The sequence below is a fragment of the Colletotrichum siamense genome (genome assembly GCF_013390195.1).
Source record: "Colletotrichum siamense strain Cg363 chromosome Unknown KSG_Cg363_contig03, whole genome shotgun sequence".
Lineage (NCBI taxonomy): Eukaryota > Fungi > Ascomycota > Sordariomycetes > Glomerellales > Glomerellaceae > Colletotrichum > Colletotrichum siamense.
The window spans coordinates 5,671,910-5,693,183 of record NW_023501016.1 but is presented as its reverse complement, the minus strand read 5'-3'; the positions used below and the strand labels follow the sequence as shown (position 1 = coordinate 5,693,183).

At 55.0% G+C, this 21,274-nt stretch overlaps 7 protein-coding genes across 7 annotated transcripts; 4 read left to right on the top strand and 3 right to left on the bottom strand.

Annotated features, from left to right (window-relative positions):
- Positions 1–1,610: 1,610 nt before the first annotated feature.
- On the top strand, positions 1,611–3,309 carry atnC-3 (MFS efflux pump atnC; the record flags this gene model as incomplete). Its single annotated transcript, XM_036637338.1, has 2 exons — positions 1,611–2,086; positions 2,142–3,309. 2 exons carry the CDS (start codon positions 1,611–1,613, stop codon positions 3,307–3,309), a joined length of 1,644 nt encoding a protein of 547 aa, XP_036497764.1.
- A 1,755-nt stretch (positions 3,310–5,064) lies between these two features.
- Positions 5,065–6,210, top strand: CGCS363_v005488 (uncharacterized protein; the record flags this gene model as incomplete). Its single annotated transcript, XM_036637337.1, has 1 exon — positions 5,065–6,210. The coding sequence occupies one exon, from the start codon at positions 5,065–5,067 to the stop codon at positions 6,208–6,210; it is 1,146 nt and encodes a 381-aa protein (XP_036497765.1).
- Positions 6,211–6,641: 431 nt separating this feature from the next.
- Positions 6,642–7,125, bottom strand: CGCS363_v005487 (uncharacterized protein; the record flags this gene model as incomplete). The annotated part of the gene is made up of 3 exons (XM_036637336.1): positions 6,642–6,678; positions 6,737–6,920; positions 6,987–7,125. 3 exons carry the CDS (start codon positions 7,123–7,125, stop codon positions 6,642–6,644), a joined length of 360 nt encoding a protein of 119 aa, XP_036497100.1.
- Positions 7,126–9,807: 2,682 nt separating this feature from the next.
- Positions 9,808–12,334, bottom strand: YNL247W (Cysteine--tRNA ligase; the record flags this gene model as incomplete). Its single annotated transcript, XM_036637335.1, has 3 exons — positions 9,808–10,842; positions 10,892–12,040; positions 12,116–12,334. 3 exons carry the CDS (start codon positions 12,332–12,334, stop codon positions 9,808–9,810), a joined length of 2,403 nt encoding a protein of 800 aa, XP_036497101.1.
- A 576-nt stretch (positions 12,335–12,910) lies between these two features.
- Positions 12,911–14,365, top strand: trm61 (tRNA (adenine(58)-N(1))-methyltransferase catalytic subunit trm61; the record flags this gene model as incomplete). Its single annotated transcript, XM_036637334.1, has 1 exon — positions 12,911–14,365. The coding sequence occupies one exon, from the start codon at positions 12,911–12,913 to the stop codon at positions 14,363–14,365; it is 1,455 nt and encodes a 484-aa protein (XP_036497997.1).
- Positions 14,366–14,611: 246 nt separating this feature from the next.
- Positions 14,612–15,565, bottom strand: CGCS363_v005484 (uncharacterized protein; the record flags this gene model as incomplete). Its single annotated transcript, XM_036637333.1, has 2 exons — positions 14,612–15,249; positions 15,304–15,565. 2 exons carry the CDS (start codon positions 15,563–15,565, stop codon positions 14,612–14,614), a joined length of 900 nt encoding a protein of 299 aa, XP_036497998.1.
- Positions 15,566–18,482: 2,917 nt separating this feature from the next.
- Positions 18,483–21,187, top strand: FUC95A-1 (Alpha-L-fucosidase 2; the record flags this gene model as incomplete). The annotated part of the gene is made up of 3 exons (XM_036637332.1): positions 18,483–18,558; positions 18,781–19,446; positions 19,503–21,187. 3 exons carry the CDS (start codon positions 18,483–18,485, stop codon positions 21,185–21,187), a joined length of 2,427 nt encoding a protein of 808 aa, XP_036497995.1.
- Positions 21,188–21,274: the final 87 nt, after the last annotated feature.

The window sequence follows — 21,274 nt, the reverse complement described above, 5'->3', positions numbered from 1 at the left end:
TCGGTTTCAGTTCCTTGAAAGCGTGGGATCTCTTGGAGAAACATCGTCCACAGAACACAAGTTCAAGCACAAGCACAACCTTTGATAGGGGCTTCTGGGACGCGGTATGTAACGTTGGGACGGAGTTCAAAGGAAAGTGTGCGGGCTGTTCCCACAGAACAGAGTACTCAATCTTGTGCCCGGATAAGTACACGATGGTCATCCGTGCTTGGTACGACTATGGAACTGAGACGCATGATGACTGGGCATCAATCTCGGGATGTCTGGAAAGAATGCCTTGGAGAGGAGCCTCCTCACGGTCAATCCAGGAGATTTTTAACGAATGAAACACCCATCCAGTTTCATGGGTCGACTGGATCTTAATTCACGTCAAACGGTCAAAGGCGGCTGAGCTTATCTGTCCAGCTAGGGTAATGATAAAAGAGATTAGTCTAAAATTGTAATATGAAAAGCAATATCAGAATGTTTTACATCACTTGGTGATAGTAGCGATGTGTTTCCCTATGTTTGAGAATCGGTGAGAATATTCATAAGGGGCTTTTTCCCTCTTTTTTCTCTCTCTAATTTGGCAGGCTTTCGGCTGGCACCTGGACAATCTCAACGCGTTCCCTACATGGACTTACCGAAATCACTACCTACTGTGACCTTAAATCTTAGAATCTCATGTTTATCGCCGCACGCTTAATCAATAGTCGGTTTCTTATCTCTTCTCGCGCGCTCATTATCCCGCTACAAGTGCAGCGCAATGTATCGCCGTTAGCCAGGCAAAGCTACCATTATGAAAGCAAATGGTGTAAATGTCCGGGTGTGGTGAACACTGCCCAGACATCTCATCTCAATAGCATCCTTTCCGCTTCCATGCGCTCTTTCATGACACTGGGTTTTGGACAGATGGAAATCGAAAAGCTTCATGTCTATTAAATACCGCATCACTTCCACGGAAGCTTCAAAGAGCACCATGCGGGCTGTTGGAGTGCATCGGAGAGAACGGAGCAGCAAGCTTTAACCTCCGCTGCGGACCGGCTGCTTAAAAGTGTCGGTCCGGCGCGTTCAGCGAGCCCGGCAGCACGGTAGGCCCCTGCTAGGGAGCTGACCAGTGCTAAAATAAGCTGTCATTGCTTAGGCGAATACGCGCGAATTTGGGGGATCAGCGGAGCTTGCAGATTGGCTTGTGGAAGCTTGTGTTAGTGAGATACTCTCATATCGGGTCATTCTACACCACGATGGAAGTATCGCCATATCGCAACTCAGGGGTCGCCGACCAACATCCTGGAGATGACCCAGATCGCCCTGCGAGGCCTGCTCCGGCAAGCTTCGGGGCCAAAGCTGGCACCCGCGCGCCGCGGGCGCAGCTGAAACTGGAGAGAGACCTTGGCGATGGAATTTGAATCTCCAGATGCGTCGTCAGCTTGCACTCGTTCCCCCTTTCCTCCCATCCGCTCCCTTTGACATTTTTCCTTTGTACGCTCAAGATCATCACTTTCCCTTTCCCCTTTCTTCTATATTCTTATTCTAATCCCAGTGGCTTAGGGTTTGCTATTCCAGCAACCCGGCCTTCTCAAAAAGTGAGAATGCCACGTTTGTCAGACGAAGTGGAGGCCGCACACCTCATGGGTGCCGAGTTCGCCGACCTAGAAGGCCTGCCCGCCGACGCCGCGCCGGTCCGGGCCTTTGACCAGACGCGGTCGAAATGGAGCAGGTCGCCCCCGGGGCTCGGCGGCTGGGCCGGCGGCGGCAACGGCAGCAGCGCCGTGGGAAGCGCGCTCTGGGCCGTCGGGGTGCGCATCAACGACGCGCTGCTGCGGTTCCAGGTGCGCTCGCCGCGCGCTGTGATCCTCATGCTGGCGCTGCTAAAGTTCTCCATCACGACGAGCGGGACGCTGCTCATGATCCCGATGCTGCGGCTCATCGAGGACGACATCTGCCACAAGCATTACCGGCTGCCGCACTCGGAGAATATCCCCGAGATGAAGTGTAAGGTGGACCCGGTGCAGAAGGATATGGCGTGGCTGTTTGGGTGGCAGTCGCTGCTTGGCGCTATCATCAACATGCTCGTCGCGTTTCCCTACGGCATTCTTTCGGATAGGTGAGTTGTTGCACCCCCATGTGTGAAAGATCACAAGCATGCCAACACATTTCAGAATCGGACGCAAAGCAGTGCTCCTGCTCGCCTACTTCGGCACCGTCCTCACCTTCAGCTGGGCCCCTCTTATGCTCTCCTTCTTCCCAGAGGCCAACATCTACTTCCTCTTCGTCGGCATGGTCTTCGGCGTCATCGGCGGCGGCATCGTCGTCATGTTCAACAACGTGTACGCCATCGCCGCCGACATCAGCACCGAGAAGGACCGCGCCTCCAACTTCGTGTACCTCTCCGTCGGCGCCGTCCTCGGCGGCCTCATCGGCCCCGTCACTGCCGGCTATCTCATGGAGCAGTACGGCCCCTGGCTGCCCATCAAGCTCGTCTTCCTCTTCACCCCGCCCATCTTCCTCATCTGCGCCCTCCTCCCCGAGACCCTCCGCGTCAAGACCGACAGCCCCCCCAAACCCCAGGTCCCTCTCGCCCACGCCGTCCGCGACTCCTTCGCCAACGGCCTGCGCGAGCTGCAGCAGTCCATGAGCATCCTCCGCAACCGCAACATCCTCCTCTGCCTGGTGCCCTCCCTGCTCGCCAGCGCGCTGCACGCCTCGCACTCCAGCACGCTCTCGCAGTACGTCAGCAAGCACTTCGGCTGGACCCTCGCGCAGACGTCCTTCCTGCTGTCGCCGCTCAGCTTCCTCCACCTCGGCATCCTCTTCATCCTCCCCTGGCTGTCCAAGGTGCTGACGAACCCGCGCGGCCGCTTCCGCTGCACGGGCTTCGGCAAGGACGCGCTGCTCGCCAAGGGCTCGTACCTGATGATCGCGCTCGGCGGCTTCATCGAGGGCTGCAGCTGGGAGATTGTGGTGTTCCTGGCGGGCCTGTCGGTCACGACCTTCGGCTCGGCGAGCTGGCCGCTGGTGCGCGCGATGATCACAGAGTTCGTCGACCAGGAGCACACGTCGCGGCTGTACGCACTCATCAGCATGGTCGACACGCTGGGCTCCCCGCTCGGCGGCCCGGCTCTGGCGTGGACGTTCACGGTCGGGCTGGAGAAGAAGGGGGCCTGGAGGGGGTTGCCGTGGTTCTATGTCTCGCTGCTTGCTGGGCTGACGTGGGCTGCGTTGTCACTAGTCAGTGAGCCGAGGAAGAAGGGGCCGATTCAGCTGGAGAGCCATGATGAGGACGTGAGTGGGCGCAACTATGACCCCGAGGCGGTAGAAGGGCGGTGAAAAAGTCTTGTTTTGGTTCTTCAGGTCACTGTATTAGTAGGTAATTGGCGTTCTTGTTATAGACGAGGGATTGGCAGCAGGCAGGGTTGGTTTAGCATTAGTAGACAGGAATTAAAGGTATCGCAAGCCGGCGACGGCGCGAATGTTTTTTCGCATGACTCTTGGCAACGCCAGAACAATTCCCCCCTCCGGCGATGGCCTCAATTTAACGTCCAATGACCCAATGTCTCTTGCTGCCATTGTTTCGTTATCATGGTGTGTTGGGCAGGGCCAACATTCATGATTGGCGCCTATGGCATGATGAAGCCAACGAGGTTGACCCTTGTGAGACGTCAGGGATGGTGGATATCGTGAGCCTCGCTGGCATCGCCAGCGCCAGCTGTCATTCGCCCACGTGGCGGCGACGTTTGCACTATTGGCGGGCCAACGAGGCTGCCCTGAAGCGTTGCCGTCCACTTTGATTGTCTGAGGTCGTTAGGAGAGTGAAATAAGGCGGTCGCGGTGGGTTACCGTGGTGTTGACCGTTCAAGCGCGCATGAAATTGGGCATTTTCGGGCTCGAAAAATGGTTGCGTTGGTTGTATTTCTAGCGCGGAAGAAAAGAGACATTGAAATGCCTCACTTGGCCAATGTTACCATCCATAATGCTATTGTTCATCGGATATTCTGAGTAACCCAGTAACTCACAGAATTACGAAGGCATCTTTCACCTCAATGATTAAAAAAGAAAAATCCGATGTAGCTGCAAAAGCCACGATGCCCTCACTCCCAGGCCCAACCCCTGGCACTATGCCGTGTCTGCTTCACCGTCAGGAACGAAGATCCCTGCTTGCCCCCGATCGCCTCACCAGCCACAAGCCCTTTCATCATGATCCGCGATATCGAACAAACTAGGCTTCCTTAGCAAGCTTACCCGGGCGAATCCTTTAGCCTTGGCAGTCCAGTCCGCCCGTATCGAGCCACTCATAAACCTCCGCGGTGATGCAGATTACACGGAGATCATCCGCGTTTGCCTGTGAGAAAGTGGACAAACAGGCAGAAATAAGGCGAACTTGTTGTATCCGTAATGATTTGCTGCTCAGTCACACAGTCCACAGCGCCTGGGCGCCTAAGTGTCTTGTCCCGCCGTCTCGGTCCGTGGCGCAGCCCTACAAGCACCGATGATCCCCGTCAATCAGGGAGAAAGTCCAGCGTCCGGTCCACGCCTTACAGTGAGAAAAAGGTGTAGGCGTCCCGCATTTGGGTGTAGTATTCCGTGTGCCGCGCCGCAGAGGCAGCCGGACCCTTGGCGCGTGTGGTGTCTGATGTCATGGTCCGACCTTGTGTTCTCATGCTATTACACTCTTGATGTTTTGCTCCAATCCTTCGTGCCGTTGATTTGATCTTGGCACGCCATTTGGATATGCGCCACCAAGGATTGCTGGGCGACGGGCGACCGTCTTGTTCCTGGGTTCTCGTGGTTCTCATAAGGACGCCATCCCCCCTCACGATGGAAGAGTCATTCGTGTTTAGCATCTCACCATAAAGAATTACGACGAGGCAAAATCCTCTTTTAACATCTCGAAGATACCCTCAATTGCCCATGTGATTTTCTTGTCAAATTTAACGATACCCCTGACCTAGATCTAATACATCCTCCGTAATCTCACAACACCCTCATTTACACCGCTCAACACCTACGACACTCAACCACATCACGGCATCATCATCTACGACACCGCCAATCAAATTCATCAACCAACACGTTCCCATCAGGATGGCCACCGGCATGATGTCCACCGCCGACCTCGAATCCAAAATCCGCCAAGCGGCCGTCAAAAACCGCGAGCTCCTCTCCACCCTCTCCTCCACCAACCACGCCGTGCCGGACCTGGCCCAGCAGCGCCGCCTCATCGCCGACCTCGAGCACCAGCTCGCCGCCTCCGACAAGCACGTCAAGGAGCTCGACACGCGGCGGCGCAAGGAGCTCAAGGACCACGAAAAGTACCGCGACAGCGTGATGCGGCGCTTCGTGCACAAGGCCGTCGGCAAGCGCGACAAGTTCGACGAGAAGGCCGCGCGCGAGGAGCGCGAGTACTTTGACGTGCTGCAGGAGGAGCACCGCGAGAAGGAGATCAACAAGAACCTGCGCACGCAGCTCGACGAGGCGACGCGCGCGCGACAGCCGCTGGAGGTTGCCGCGCAGACGCACGAGGAGGCGCAGCGGGAGCTGGACAGTCTGTACGAGGCTATCTTCGCGGGCCCGACGAGCGGGTACCCCGAAGAGGACGCCAGGGAGCAGGAGGCCTCGCGGGCGATGCGGGCGTACCAGGACACGAGGAGCAAGGCGGAGGCGGAGCAGCATGCGATCAAGCTGTTGATGGACGCGATGAAGCGGATGGGGGACGCGCTGAGGAATATAGACGATGCGCTGAGCCATTCGCGGATGGATATGTTTGGGGGCGGGACGATGTCGGATATGATGGAGCGGAGCGCGCTGCAGCGTGCTGAGTCGGCGACGCAGGAGGCGAGGATGCTGGTGATGCAGGCGCAGCGGATGACGCCTTACATCGGGGATCTGCCGCCTGTGAACATCAACCATGGGAATCTCATGGGGGATGTGTTGTTTGATAACATCTTCTCGGATATGGCTTTCCACGACGAGATCAAGAAGTCGAGGATGTCGGTGGAAAAGAGTACGCAGGTGCTGAGCCGATTCCTCCATGAGACGCGGGACCGGCACGAGAGGTTGATGAGGGACGGCAGGGAGCGGGAGAGACGGCTTGACGAAACTCGGGAGGCGCTCCAGAAGGAGCGTGAGAGGCTGTTCGAGATTGTTGCTGGCAATGCGGCTGAAGGGAAGGGTTCTTATGGCGGGATAGCTACCGCTTCTGGGTCTATGGCGAAACCGTGGGATAACTGAGTATCGGTGTGTAGCTGTACACTTGTGTTTTTAGCTTATTGATACCTATTTGCATGTCTGAGCAGACTGATCGAACTATGCTTTCGCGTTTTGAATCAATGATAAGATCGGCACCGGTGGCTATTGCTTCCATTTTTAGTGATGGCGAGGACAGTTTGATATCCCTGAATCTTTTGACGATGGCATCATGAGTGCAAGTCCGGTCAGAAGAGTTGAACACTCAAGCCCTAGAACTTCGCAGTGCTAGACGAGTCGTTTTTGTCGATATGCTCACGTGCTCGTCGTGGGGTACGGTGATAGCTTCAACAATAACTACGTGTGAGACGGATAGATCAAGTTGAAGGGACACTCATCACAATGGTAAGATGTTTGTTCCAAATAGTTTCATTTCGTCATACTATATAATCCATCCGGCCGTTACATCATGCTTCTTAGTACTCCATGTGCTGATGGCGTCCACGGCGCTCACTATCGTCTCGTCAGTATTCACCATCTCAAAATTCTAATGCTTGGTGGCTCAACTCACGGGTTGTACTCGTCCATGTCGCCGTACTGCTCCTGGTACAGGTGCTCGGCCTGCTTCTCGGCGTGTCTCTTGGCCTTCTCGCGGTCGAGGTAGTCGAGGCCCTTGGTCTCGAAGAGCTTGTCGACCTCGGCCCCAGCAATGCCGGCGAGCATCTCCTTGGCGAACTGGTGCTTGACGGGCTCGCCTGTGAATACATCCGCGTTAGCATACTGGTCATAGCTGAGGGGAGAGAGCCTTGGGGAGGACATACCGTTCTTGCGCTGGCGGTCCTCGAACAGCTTTATGGCCTCAAAGGCAGCGCCGCCGGCGACAACCTCGTGGGAGAGCTTGGCCTCGTGCTCGCCGTAGACGGCATCGCGGTGTTCCTTGGCCTCGCCGAATCCGAACATTTTGAATGTGTTGAGGGTGATTGGTGATGTGTGGGAAATAGAGTGAAGTTGTTGGAGTCAATTGAGTTGCGTTGGATGTTGCTACCTCCAAGACACAAGAAGGAGGGGCAGCTCGAGGGGTTCTTATCCCCCCAAGCTTCTCATGTGATCGTCATGGGTATGAGGAGGGGTCCCAGCTACAAAGCTATGGGGTGCTCTATTTCGAGCAAAGCGAGAGCGCGAGAGAGAGCCTAAACCCAAAAGCCCCTGATCTTCAACATCCCACCCTATCCCGTTGCCCACGCCTCAATGACATGTATTGTACGTAGCAAGGGGGTGGAGGGTCCGATCTTCCTCGACGTAGACAACAAGGTAGCTAGCTAGCTCTCCACCGTCTCAAAGGTCACCGCAAGTGTGTACGGCAACCCCCGCCCCCGTCTGGTCTAGCTCCCCCGTCGTCCATGCAAAATGGCATATCCCACGCCCGGCCCGCGTCCCTGGGGAGAAACAGACGGGAGGCCTGAACTAAACGCCGTCCGCCTACTAAGCCCTTGCGGGGAGGGACGACGTCAAAGGAGGCGGTGTCTTGTCTTGCTTGTCACTGGTGGCTGTCTAGCCCGATTGGAGCTTTACTTGATACTCACTGACGTCGAGTTCCGTTGCGGGCTGACGAAGAGTGCACCTTGCCCAAACATGGCCTGACGTAAAAAGCCCGTTCAGCTTGGAAGTTTTGGCGGGGTCGCTCGGGATATCGGCAGCTCTCGATGTGGAGAGGAGACGGAGGCCGCATTACATGGACGAACGAACGAACGAACCCGAGCTTTTCGAGTGGGCTTTCTCGCCTTACCTTTGACACTTGTCCTCGGACGAGGATCCGTGATTCGCAGAGTAATCCGACATGAAGCTGGGAAGATCAAACTCAGCTGCCAGAGGAGAAGCAAGCAAGCGAGCGAAACCATCAATGCGATGAGTATGACACCACCCCTCACACCCGGATTTCAGATTGAAAACAAGCAGAGGCTACGGCTGTTGAAACGGCGCGATTGGCTGAGACAGTCCTGTTTACGTACCTCACTGGACGAACACAGCTGAAAGCCTAAGGTAGAGGTAATACCTACCAAAAGTTGGCTCTGGGAGGAATTTGAGATGTTCGGGAGTAGCGAAGCTTGTCGCCATCCGGTTAAGCCGCCAGCAGCTAAAGCAGCACGAAGCCCCGCCTTTCCCGGGGAATTCGGCATCTTCAATGCGTCAGCGACCCTGCCTACCCCCTGCCGGGCTGAACCAAAGAAAAAAGGACCCACGCAAAGAGCTGCGAAGAAAGCTTGTTGCGGACGCGGCAAACCGGCACATCGGCAAACAAAGCTCCATGCCGTGTAACGCAGAAACAACAAAACCCCTTTTCCCAGGCATCTGATCTGGGGCCCAGTAACCGCCGTCCAGACAGACTCGGGCCAGTCAATTGGACCACAAAGCCCAGGTCCCCCTCCAATCGATCGATGGCATTCGATGAGATACAGAAGCTTGTTCGATACCCTGCATTTTAGACGACGGCGGTGACCAAGCTCCCAGCTCCATCCCCCTTCTCCTTCGTACCCGTTATTCTTCTCGCCAACATGACGTGTCAAAGATGGCTCGTGCAGCGGGTGTCTCAAAAACCATCCGACGAGTTTCTTTGATGCGATGAAAAACAAGAGAAGAACCTAACCGGGGGTGGCGTCATCGTGAGGGGTAGCTAGATCCCCCCCATCTCTCTTCCTGGCCTCGGGAGGTGGGTGGTGTTTGTGCTTCATTATGCCGTACTATTGGAACGCGGCCCTTTCTCTAGCCTTTCCAAATCCCCTCACCACGACGACAGCGATTCCAGACGTCGGGGACCGTGGGATCCAGACCGCCCCAGTGAAGGAGGGGACCGAACCTTGACGGCTCCATCCGAGGCATGTTCTCCCTCCCGCCTCCTTTTCGTCTTCCCAAGGTTTGGAGTCTTTGCCTTGGAACTTGCATGTATCTTCGGCAGTAGACAAGCTCAGCCATGCCGCGCGCAGGTTCCCTCCCTCCTACCTCTCTCAATCCCCGCCTTTCCTTTTGACCGCTTGTCTAGCTTATCATCTTGCTCAATGCTCTCTCTCTGCTGATCTTACGAATACTGCTCCATAAGCTGGACCTCATGACATGATGAGGAGCGTTCAAAAGGACACATCTCAGAACAGCAAGCGATGAGGTCTATTCAAGATTCCGATCGCCCTGCGTGGTGGCCGAGACGAGACCTGTCAGGCTGATCGTCTGTCTTGGCGATGGGCGGGATCGTGCATCATCGGAAGCCCCCCGTCTTGGCAGGGTCCAGACGGTCAGGGGTCTTGGTGTCCACTCACACTCCCACACTCCAACAGCCACCACCACCATCACAGGTAGCGCAGCTCATCTACCACGCCGGCTCACCGTGGCTTGATCACACTCAAATCATCTCACCTTGCCCACGGGCAATGGCTCCAACGCCAGGATAACGGCGTGTCAATGGTATGCATCCTTTATTCCATCCGCAGAAGAGTAAGACTGTGATGATCTCATGGTGCGCCTATCCGCGAACTCTACTTTGCGATGGGCATTTCTTCTGCCCCGTCCGCTTTGAACATGTTCCCCTAGGTGTATCGTTAACTGCCCTCTGGCAAAAGATGCAACACGATCGCAGTAACAGCGCCAACCCCTCTATGCTTTTGCTCCGCCAAACTTGGCCTGCCACTCTTCGTGGGCCTTCTTCTGCCTCTGCCACTCCTTCTGCAGCTTCTTCAGCTGGCTCTTGGGCACGTCACTGCCGTCCTTGATCTTGGTGGGAAGCCCCTCGGCGTCCCACTCCGAGTACTTCTCATCTCCCTTGAACATCTCCGTGTGGGGGAGCTTGGCCTTCTCCCACTTCTCCTTCTCCGCTTGCTCGCGCGCGCGCTTGGCTTCCTCCTTGGCCCGTGCCTTCTCGGCCTCCCGGGCCAGCTTCTCGTTTCTGGCAGCAATCAACTCGCTGGCGTCGATGAACTTGATCAGAGACGACTTGCCGTCCGGCCTGTCGTCCAGTGAGACGCCAAGCACGGTCAGGTCCTCGTCACGAATGCGATCCGTCAGCGAGAGAATGGCCTTCTTGATGTCGGGCGAGACCGATGAGACAATACGGCGCAGCTCGTCACGCAACCTTGAGACAGCACGCAGGTATGGAAGCGCGAGCTGTTCGGGGTCGCGAACGCCCTTCTGTGAAATGGATGCGAATTCGGCATCAGGGTCCTGGCTGAGCAGGCTGGAAACGGAGTCTGACGACACCTTCAACGCTTCAATGTCCGCCTTGACCTTCTTCCAGACGGCGGCATACGGCTGCACCGCAGCTTCGGGGTCGACGTTCTTCTTGGCGGAAGGAGCCCATCCAAGGCCGTCATAAGGCGCCTTGGCGTTCTCGTCCAGACCAAAGATGCCCAGGATCTTGGTGATCCACCGGCCAATAGCCACAAGCTCGGGCAGCTTCGCCTCGGCGTCCTGAGCAACAATGACCTTGTTTGCCTCGCTAACCAATTCCTGGATGACGCGCATCGCCTGGGGGGTATCAAAAGAGTTTGTAAGGGCGGTGTGCAGATCGGTCTTGGCCTTCTCGAGCTCGGCCAGCAACTCGTCGGTGGGCTTCTCGGCAATGGAAAGGGACTCGACGCCTTCCTTCGATGCGTTGACATCGGCAACGAGCGCCTTGACGTTGGAGAAGAAGTTCTGCCGATAATTAGTATCACTTGGGTGCTGATGAGGGAAAGATACTCACGTTCACGGTGGCCTCCCAACTTGATGCCTGCGCTCTCATGTCGGGAGAAATTTCGACACCGTCGTTCCACTTGCCCATGAGGAACACAATGCGCATTCCTCGGGCAGAGTACGTTGTCGCAAGTGCGTCTTGGATGGTCTGGAAGTTCTTCAGGGATTTGGACATCTTGGATCCAGAGATGGAAAGGTGACCCATATGCAGGAAGTTGTTGACCCAGGTGTGCTCGCCCTTCTCCTTCTCGCAGTAGAAAGCCTCGGACTGAGCCAACTCGTTGTCGTGGTGGGGGAAGGCCAGATCGATACCACCAGAGTGAATATCCATCTGCGCGCCGAGGATATCAGAGGCCATCACGGAGCACTCAATGTGCCAGCCGGGACGACCCTGACCCCACCTGCTGGGCCAGTACGGCTCTCCCTTCTTCGATTTCTTCCAGAGCGCAAAGTCGCCCTCGTTGCGCTTCTCGCCCAGGTTCTTTGACAGCGCTCCCTCTCCGTCCTCCTGCAATGACTTGTCGTTCCGGTTTCCAGGGCGCAACCTCGCGTAGGTGTTGCCTGCCTTCTCGAAAGCCGTAATATCGAAGTAGACGGAACCGTCAGACTCGTAGGCGAAGCCCTTGTCCGCAATGCGCTCTACAAAGGCCGCAATCTGAGGTACGTACTCGGTGACTCTCGTGATAACGTCGGGGCGCAAGCAGTTGAGCGCATCCATGTCGTCGAAGAAGAGCTTCTCCATGCTCTGGGTCAGGTCGGTGAAGATGGTCTGATCACTGGTGTCGATTGTCTCCTTGTATAGCGAGTCAAGGTACGGCAGCAGAATTTCGTCAATGCCCGGGTAGAACTTCTTGTCTTTGATCGCGAACGCCGCAGCATCCATGTTGCTGATGTGCATCTTCGTCTTGGCCTCGTCGTCGCCAGGCTTGCCCTCCCCAGTGAGCGTGCCGCCCGCCAAAACCTTGCCGTATGCGCTATCTCTTCGCTCGAGGTAGTTGTTCTCGTCGAGGGGTTGGCCGTCGGATGTGGCAAGGAGAGGCAAGCTCTTTTCCGCATAGGCACGGAAGGCAGTCAGGGCCAGGTTGTAAAGCTCCTCCTCCGTGTACTTCTTTTGCTTCTCGAGCTCGAGCAGGCGTTGTCTACGGGCCTTGATAATAATCTGCATGCGCAATTGTCAGTAAACATGTATAATAGCAGGGATGAATGCATGCTGAGAGCTTGCCTTGTCGTCAACGTCAGTGATGTTCATGACGAACTGCACATCAGCACCAAAGTAGTGCATCATGATGCGCCGGATAATGTCGGTGGAAACATAGTTGCGAGCATGGCCCAGATGGCTCTTGTCGTAAACTGTAGGACCGCAAGCGTACCAGGAGACCTTTCCTGGCTTGATCGGAACGAAGGGCACCGGCTGGCCGGGCCTCAGAGAGTTGTGCAACTTCAACGCCTCCATTGTCGCGATGGTTGCGCAGGACCTGGAGAATCGAAATCTGGGTATCTGAGTGGAGAGTCGAAAAGAAAGTCTGGTGAGTCTAAGGAAGCGATTCATCCAGGACTAAACGCAGAACAGGGGGGTTTAAAGAAGAAGGAGGGTCATGTGAAGGGACACCAGCTGAGGTGCAGTCGAGGGTGCGGTTCGGGATGCGGGATGCGGGAGGGCGGAGGGCTGGGGTTGAGTCACTTAGAAAAGGGAAGGGATGGTCGCAGGGCGGGGTGTAAGAAAGCCAAGTCGCCTATTTGGAAAAAAGAGTGTGACACCATCCTCAGCCTTGCAGGACCCCGGGCGGTGAGTCACTGTCTGACTGGCTAAAAACAGCACCAGCCACATCTGCCCCGCGTCAAGCCACACCTGACATTCTCCAATTGATTTTTCCTTTTTTCTTTTTTTTATCGGCTTATCAGCCTCGCGCGAAGTTTTTCTTTGGTGCCGTCTCCCTGCACCAACGTCGGCCTGCTTTTCTCCCCAACCGCCGCAATCCAAGACCAGGCCATCCAAAGCCAACCAGCCTTGCGGTGCTTACCTGTCACAATGGCGAAGCCATCACCATTTCTCGAGCCTGGCGCGCGGACATCGGCCAACTCCATCGCCATCGTCCAGCTTTCCCGCGACAACCTCGTTCCCTTGATCCTCCAGGACTCCACCGGCGCCGTCGATGGCTACGCTGAGGGCGCAGTTCTCAACACACGATTCGGCTCCTTCCCTCATTCAACCCTAATCAATGTCCCCTGGGGCTCCCAGATCCGCGCTTCGAATGTCGATACTGGCTCGCGCGGTCGCAAGCGCAAGAGAAAGGAAGACGAGACCGATGGCGCATCGACGCCTGCTGCCGACGCGGCCGACGCGGCCGACGAAGACTCCGCCGCGCCCGTGAAGAAGGCCGTTGCCGCAGCAAGTGGCTTCGTTCACATCCTTCAACCCACCGCCGAACTCTGGACCGCGGGCCTGCCGCACCGCACGCAGGTCGTCTACACCCCCGACTATAGCTACATCCTTCAGCGCATACGTGCCCGTCCCGGCAGCCGATTGATCGAAGCTGGTGCGGGAAGCGGTTCCTTCTCCCACGCCTCAGCCCGCGCCGTCTACAGCGGCTACCCCGAGAACGAGACCCAGCGCAAGGGCAAGGTTTACAGCTTCGAGTTCAACAAGGACCGGTACGAGAAGATGCAGGAGGAGATTGTCGAGCACGGCTTGGAGGGTATCGTGCAACTTACACATCGCGACGTCTACAACGGTGGATTCCTGGTCGACGGACAGAGTCCCGAGGCCGACGCCGTCTTCCTCGACTTGCCCGCGCCCTGGGAGGCACTCCCTCACCTGTCGCGGAGGAAACCGGCGCCCACGAAGGAGGGCGAGGCAGACACAGCCGAGTGGGTGTCGCCGTTAAACCCCAAGAAGTCCGTCTACATCTGCACATTCTCCCCTTGCATTGAGCAGGTCACGAGAACGGTTACCACCATGCGAACCCTTGGCTGGGTGGACATCGACATGATTGAAATCTCTAACAAGAAGTTCAACGTCATCCGAGACCGCGCCGGCCTGGGTCAGCCCGAGAGAGGCATTCCCCCACAAGCGCGCGACGTCACCGAAGCAGTGGGCAAGCTGCGCGAGATCGAGAAGCGCACGAGAGAATTCCACAACCCGGCGGACCCCAACTCGGCCGAAGACTCGCCAGCGATGGACGTTGACCGGTCGGCGAACACCACGAACGGAAATGCCACACCCGAGGAGGCGAGCAACGTCAAGCCGTGGCTCCAAGGCCGCGTCATCCACCGCGCGGAGCCCGAGCTGAAGACGCACACCTCATACCTCGTCTTTGCCGTCTTGCCCCGCGAGTGGAGCGAAGAAGACGAAGCTGCTGCGCTCGCGAAGTGGCCTTGTGGCTCTGAGAAGGGCGTTATCGGAACGAAGGATAAGGAGACGCGCAAGCAGGAGAAACGCGAGTTGTTGCAGGGCAAGGGCAGGAGAAGAAAGAACAAGGCTTGAGTGGGGACCCGCGTGGAAAGTTCAGGGGCATGATAATGGTGGAAGAATCATACGATGGAAGTGGTAGATACCCTAGCATCATCAGAGTCAGGATTTCAATTGAGCCCAAGTACGCTCGCTCTTCATGACGGTTACTGCTTTTAAGGAATCCATCATGCTGCAACTACAATGGCCCAACGATCCGTTGAGATGAATCCGCACTTAAGTTTGAGTGGTAGGTAATCTTTATTGTGTGCCTTGCAGCTCCTAATCTCTCACAACCATAGCGTCTGGCTGTCTTCCCTTGCCCTCAGCAAGAACACCAGCCTTCCTCAAGATGTCCACGCAGTTATTCACCACCTCAGGCTTAACCCCCTCAACGCCGTCCGTGAATTTGACAGTCTTCAACCACTCCCTCGCATCCTCCTCAGAATAATCCAGATGCGTGCTGATATACTTGACCGCCTCGTCCTGGTTCTCGTTAAAGTGCTTCACGCCCTTGTCGAGCTTCGCAAACAGGTCCTTGATCCGGGGGTCCAGCTTCCCGCCCTCCTTCGCAAGCGCCGTCGACGCGACAATCTTCCAGCTGCTCCACGGCGTGTAGATCTCGCCGACGCGGCGGATCTCGCCCGAGTCGTAGTACCGCTTGGACGTGAAGTGCTCCCACATGAAGAAGTCCGCGGCGCCCGAGTTGACGGCGTTGCGCAGGTTCTCAAAGTTGTTGAGAATCACCGTGTCCGAGAAGGGCTGCGGCGTCGCGGGCGTCAGCCAGCCGTGCTGGTCCGCGAGCACGAAGCCCATAATCTGGCTGCCGGAGCCGATGCGCGAGACGCCGATCTTGCCGCCCTTGAGGGAGGCGACGGAGGTGATCTCGGGGCGTTTGGCGCCGGTTGAGATGGCCCAGCCTAAGTTTCGTGTCAGTGATTGCATACATATTTGTGTGAGATGGGGTGACTTACAGAGAGGCGTGTCGACGTAGGTGCCCACGAGGCGGTAGCCTCCGTCACCGGGAGCATCCTTCTTGCCCAGACCAGCGATCCAGCCCTCCGTCAAACCAATACCGATGTCAATCTCGCCTCCGCGGAGAGCGGTGATCATGTGGCCTGTACCGGAGGGGAACGGGACCAGGGTGGCGTTGAGACCAAAGTGCTCTTTGGCGAAGTAGAGGGGCGTGGAGAAGTGCTCCGGCACGAAGCCGATTCTGAGACCTTCGGATGCCATCTTGTTGGGTGAGACCAGTCTTCAGTTTGGGAAACAGGTGAACTATGATGCGGCTTTGAGATAAGGTCGCAGCTATTATATGCAAGTCCCGCGGGAGTTAAGTAGAGCTTGGTAAAGGTGCTGAAGAAAGTGGACGCGGGTGATGACGGGATGCGGGGTATTTTCAGCGAGTGTCAGTGCGGCAGCTCTACCGCGGGGCGCGTGGGTCTTCCGGGGCTGTCCGCCGGTTGCAGGCCGCCGCATCGGGGGTTTCCTTGCACCGAAGACCGCCCGAACTCTTGAACTACGGTTTACAATTTTCGGGGTTCTTCTTAAACGGGAACATAACTACCGCAATACGACTCGTTACCGGTGTCTCAGTCTCCAATCGCTTGAAGCCACGTTCCACTTGGTAACTGCGCAATAAGATAGAATGTGTCTGGGCATAAACTTCTTTGCTAAGCTGTTGTTCTTTTGTAGTATTTGGAAACGTGAGTTTGGGGTCTAAAACATTGCCTTCGAAGTACGTTAGTGGGAGAAATACTCGACAAAGTCATCTCCTTACATTGCCATGAGTACTTACAGTCAGTGCTTATTGATGGGCTTAGCCCGACGATAACGCTAGCAAACTTCAATGAATTTTGCCAAAACTTATTCGACTTACATGGAATCTGTAGCTCATCTTTACGCGAGACAAAACCTCCAATACGTGTTAACACTTTTAAAGCTATTTATCTTTGCGTTAGCAGGACCGAATCACTCATGACGTTGAACTAACTAGAGATGTTCCGGCGTCTAGCGCAACACGTTGAAAACAAGGTGGAACTCCTTGAGCGCTGCATGAAATGCTATCCCCAACGATAGTTTGCCTAAACAACAGCCAGAACTCCAGGACGGCCTTCTTCCTTCTTCCCTTCTTACTTTTTCTTTCACAGTTTGCCGCCTGTGGGTGCACCTTTTTGACTGCCGTATGACTCTGACAGTGAAATATCGAGGGCCAGGATGACTCACAGAGAGAAACCTCCATGGCCAGTCGAGGACTTATTCGAAAGACATGACCTCACATCCACCCCTCAGATGACACTTTTACCATTCCAACGCCTTCCTCAAAGCTCAAACAAATCTTTGGTAGCCCTTGGCGGACCAGATTTTCGCACCCATCGGTATTCCTTAGAGTGCGCTTCCCACAAGCTTCTGACATTGCCACTTCCGCCCAGGTCGCAGTACGCACAAACGATAGCCGCGTCTTTTTCGATACGAATCGTATAGTATGTGTGACAGTCCCGACAGTAGCTTCGTGTCTTCATTCGCGCATTTTCAGCCTTGCGAATATTGCGTTCGAACGAAATGTCCGAGAAGTAACTGTAGTTGAGCCGATTTCCGCGGCAAATCCGCTTCATCCACGACCAATTTGGGCTGACAAACAAATGAGAACAGATGCCTCCCGCGCAGAATTCGTCCAGTACGTCGAGGACGACACGTTCGTAATTGTGGCGTTGGAACGTCCACTCCGTCTTGAGGAGGAACCGGCCGTTGACAACCTTTGGCGTGGCTTGGTAGCGGTGCAGGGACCGATTCATCAGCGCACCCTTCTTCAATGTGAAAGGAGCCATCATCTTCCTGAGGTACTCCTGGTTTCCACCCCCTCGCCGAGAGAGCTTCAGGGCAAGCAGCACGTGAGTCAGTCGCAGCTTATACAGGCAATCAAACTCTCGGCTTCGCCCTTTTGACATGGAGGGACTGACCCATGCTGAGGCAAGTCAGATGTGCCCAACCTATGGAGCCTGCAGCACACTTTACATGGCCAGTAGTCCGGAAGGCTGTACGCAACCCCGAACCAAAAGTCACAACGCTTTTGAAAGTTAAGCCGGACTATTGCTTCGTTACAGTCTCTGGCAGTCAACACCCTTAAAGCGATACACGTTCTCGATAGAAGAAACCTCGCGTGCAGCGGCAGTTCCCCTGTGATCATCAGCACCAACTCTACAGGAAGTTGTAGAATCTTGGCTTTTTGATCACCAGCAGTCTTCGTCATGTTTTTGTCGGCTCAGTCCATGTTGTTTTCTTGAGTCGGGTCATTCCGTAGTAGGTCGTAATTGAGTATTGATTCTGAGCATAGTATCACTCAGTATCAGAGGTCAGTGTTAGCAGCGGCGGTACTGTCTGCTGTTTGTAGGTAGGAGAACTGAAAAACAGAGGAGGGAAAAAACGGGAAGAGGTTGGCTTTTGCAGGTCAGCGAGTTACTAACCGAAAACCAAGAGCCGACGTACAAGTTGAAACAACTACATAGGTGACGACGATTGAGGTATCTCCGAATGGTCAAGCCCACTTCGTTGAGACACCTGGACGGCTTGAAACCTTATGGGCAGGACTGCCGTGGCTTAGCACAAGAACCCGTATCAAAGCCTTCTCAAAAGGGTTTTGCTATACGGGCAAATCCTTCCAGTCCGCTCGGAGACCAAAGGCTTTTCATAGAACAGGTCGCATGTTCAGCTACCTTCGGCCTAAAAGTGGAATGACAGCTCATCTGGAGACTACAGGGAGTTCTTATGGCGTGTAAGCCATAAGAAAAAGTTTCGATGAGGTTTGAGATCATCATTATGGCATTTGAAAAGCCACGCCCACGAAGGTTTTGTCACATTCAAGTTTTGCAGAAGGAGAAGAAGCAGTAAACCACCTCGGTCGGCTCTATCCAGTATCGCAGTGTACCTACCCGGGGGTCTGGTGCACCTGCTTTAGGCAGGTTGTATAAGCAAAGAGCTACAGGTTGTTGAAAACTGCTATCCAGGGCCGACTGTGGTGCAAATCATGTTCGTCTTTGTGCGGGTGCAGTAAGGTGTGGCGCAGATCTTGACGCATGTGTGGTCGACCCAAGTTGGGCAGACCAACCGGCCACAATGGTTCTATGATTCACAGAGCCCAAGAGGAGATGCCACAATGGTTGCGAGGAAGCTGGACTCCGTCCTCAAAGAGGAAAGAGATATGCGCCGCCTCGATGCCAAGAAGCGGGCAGGTCAGCGGGGTCATCTGCGGCGGAATAATCATGCAGAGATTGCTCTAATGATACCCCGAGGATGATTTGGTGCCAATCCTCAGTGGAGAATAAATTACGCAAGTATCGAGGATACTTCAATTGGAGGCATGATATGTTGAGTTGTATCAGTTGCTTCTTCACTCCAATTTTGGTGGGGCATCATGAATTCAATCTCGCCAGTCGCTGCTTGCATGCTGCTAGCTCTGAGCTTTCTGGTTAGTGCCTCGTCTGAAGCATCGCACACACTATGGTATAGCCAACCGGCCCTTCGAGACTTCTATGAGGCCCTCCCCATCGGCAACGGTCGCTTGGGAGCCATGATTCATGGCTATACCGACAAGGAGCTCATCCGTCTCAATGAAGAATCCATCTGGAGTGGAGGACCGATGAATAAAACACCACTTACTGCTCTCGATGCACTTGAGCCTCTTCGAGAGCAGATTCTTGATGGACGCCTAACAGAAGCTGACCAGAATTGGGTTGCCAACTTCACCCCTAAATACGATGACATGCGACGATACCAGCCGGCAGGTGAACTAAGACTTGACTTCAATCATACTCTGAACGAGACATTAGGTTACGTACATTCCCTGGACGTTTCTAACGGACTTTCGTCTCTGAGCTACGTCTTCGGCGGAGTGGAGTATACCAGAGAGGCGTTTGGAAATACCCCAAAGAATATTTTGGCTTTTAGGTTTTCTTGCAACAGTTCCGGGTCTCTTAGCCTCGACGTCTCTCTGTCAAGAGATAGAAACGTCACTGAGTTGACGGCGGATGCTGCTGGAAGAATTCTCAAACTACATGGGACTGGGGAGGAAGACGACACTTACCGCTTTGTGTCTCAGGCCCAGGTATTTCTTTCTGACGGTAAGCTTTGATAATATCAAGAACATGTTCTGAGCGTGACTAATCTCTTTTGCCAGGAGTTGGCGATATCGTCAGCAATGGGACGGCTTTGCACATCAGGAATGCCACGGACGTCTGTATCATTTACACAGCCGAGACCACCTTCAGACACCCCGATGCAACAATGGAACAGTTGGAGACTATAGTCAACAGCCAACTGGAAACAGCCCAGGAGGCTGGCTACGAAGCAATCCAACACGAAGCCGTGGAGGACTATAAGCAATATTACGGCCGTACCTCCATCGACTTCGGCACATCACAAGAGATTGGCACCAAAGACACAATTGCCCGACTTGACAACTGGAAGCGAGGAAGTAACATTACTACTGACCCCGAACTTATGGCGCTTCAATTCAATGTTGGAAAATACCTCCTAATCCAATCATCGCGTCCTGGATCTCTCCCGGCCAACCTTCAAGGCATCTGGAACAGGGACTTTGGACCGCCCTGGGACAGCAAGTTCACCATCAACGTCAACCTGGAGATGAACTACTGGCCTGCGCAGCCCCTGAACTTGCCAGAGATTGCGGAGCCGGTTGTTGACTTTCTCGATCGACTGGCTGTGACTGGCAGTGAAGTTGCAAAAGGGATGTATGGAGCCGACGGGTGGTGCTGTCATCACAACACTGACATCACGGGCGACTGCACGCCGTTCCATGCCATCACAATCGCAGCACCTTATCCGCTTGGCGGTGCCTGGCTCGCATTTGAAGCTATTGAATACTTCAGATTTACTGGAGACACGACTTACGCGCGTGAGCGCATCTTGCCGATCTTGAAGGGCGCAATGGACTTCATCTATAGCTGGGCCACGCAGCCAGACGGCTGGTGGATCACGAATCCTAGCTGCTCGCCGGAGAACTCTTACTACATACCTGAGAATATGACTGTGGCTGGAGAGACTACGGGGATTGATGCAGGGGCCATGAACGATCGAGCAATCATGTGGGAAGTCATGTCCGGCTTTCTCGAGATATCTGAAGCTCTTGGCTCTGATGAAGGAGTTGATCGCGCCAGATCCTTTCGAGAGAATATTAAACCTCCTGTTGCAGGCTCGTTCGGTCAATTGCTCGAGTACTCCCGGGAGTACCGGGAGAACCAACCGGGCCATCGTCACTTCTCACCCCTTGTCTGCGCCCACCCGGGAACCTGGGTCACGCCCCTCGAGACACCAGACTATGCAGATATGGCATACAAGCTACTTCGCCACCGAATGAATAATGGCGGAGGAGGCAACAGCTGGGCGGTGACTTGGGCAAGCTTGCTCCACGCACGCCTTTTCGATGCGACGAATGCGTTGAAATACGCCATTGAACTCTTATCCCGATGGGTCCACAACAACTTGTTCAGCCGGAACGGCAGCTACTTTCAGATCGATGGCAATTCTGGCTTCACGGCAGCCATCGTGGAGATGTTTCTACAGAGCCATGCTGGCGTCGTCCACCTCGGACCGGCCATCCCCCCTGCGGGTCAAGGCTTATCTAGCGGTAGCTTCAGAGGGTGGATTGCTCGTGGTGGCTTCGAGGTCGACATGACCTGGTCAAACGGGGTCGTGGTTCAAGCCGAGATTACCTCTTTTTTGGGCAACCCATTGAAAGTTCGCATAGGTGAAGGGTCAACATTTATAGCTGATGGGGTGATTGCAGGGTTTGATCCAATCAACACCAACAAGGGCCAGAAGATCACAATTTCGCTCTTCTAGAGGGGGCAACAACACTTCGTTGGATTCTGCGGATCAATAAAACTACTTGTGTCATCGATAGCTATGGGCGAAGTCGCGCTGTAACTC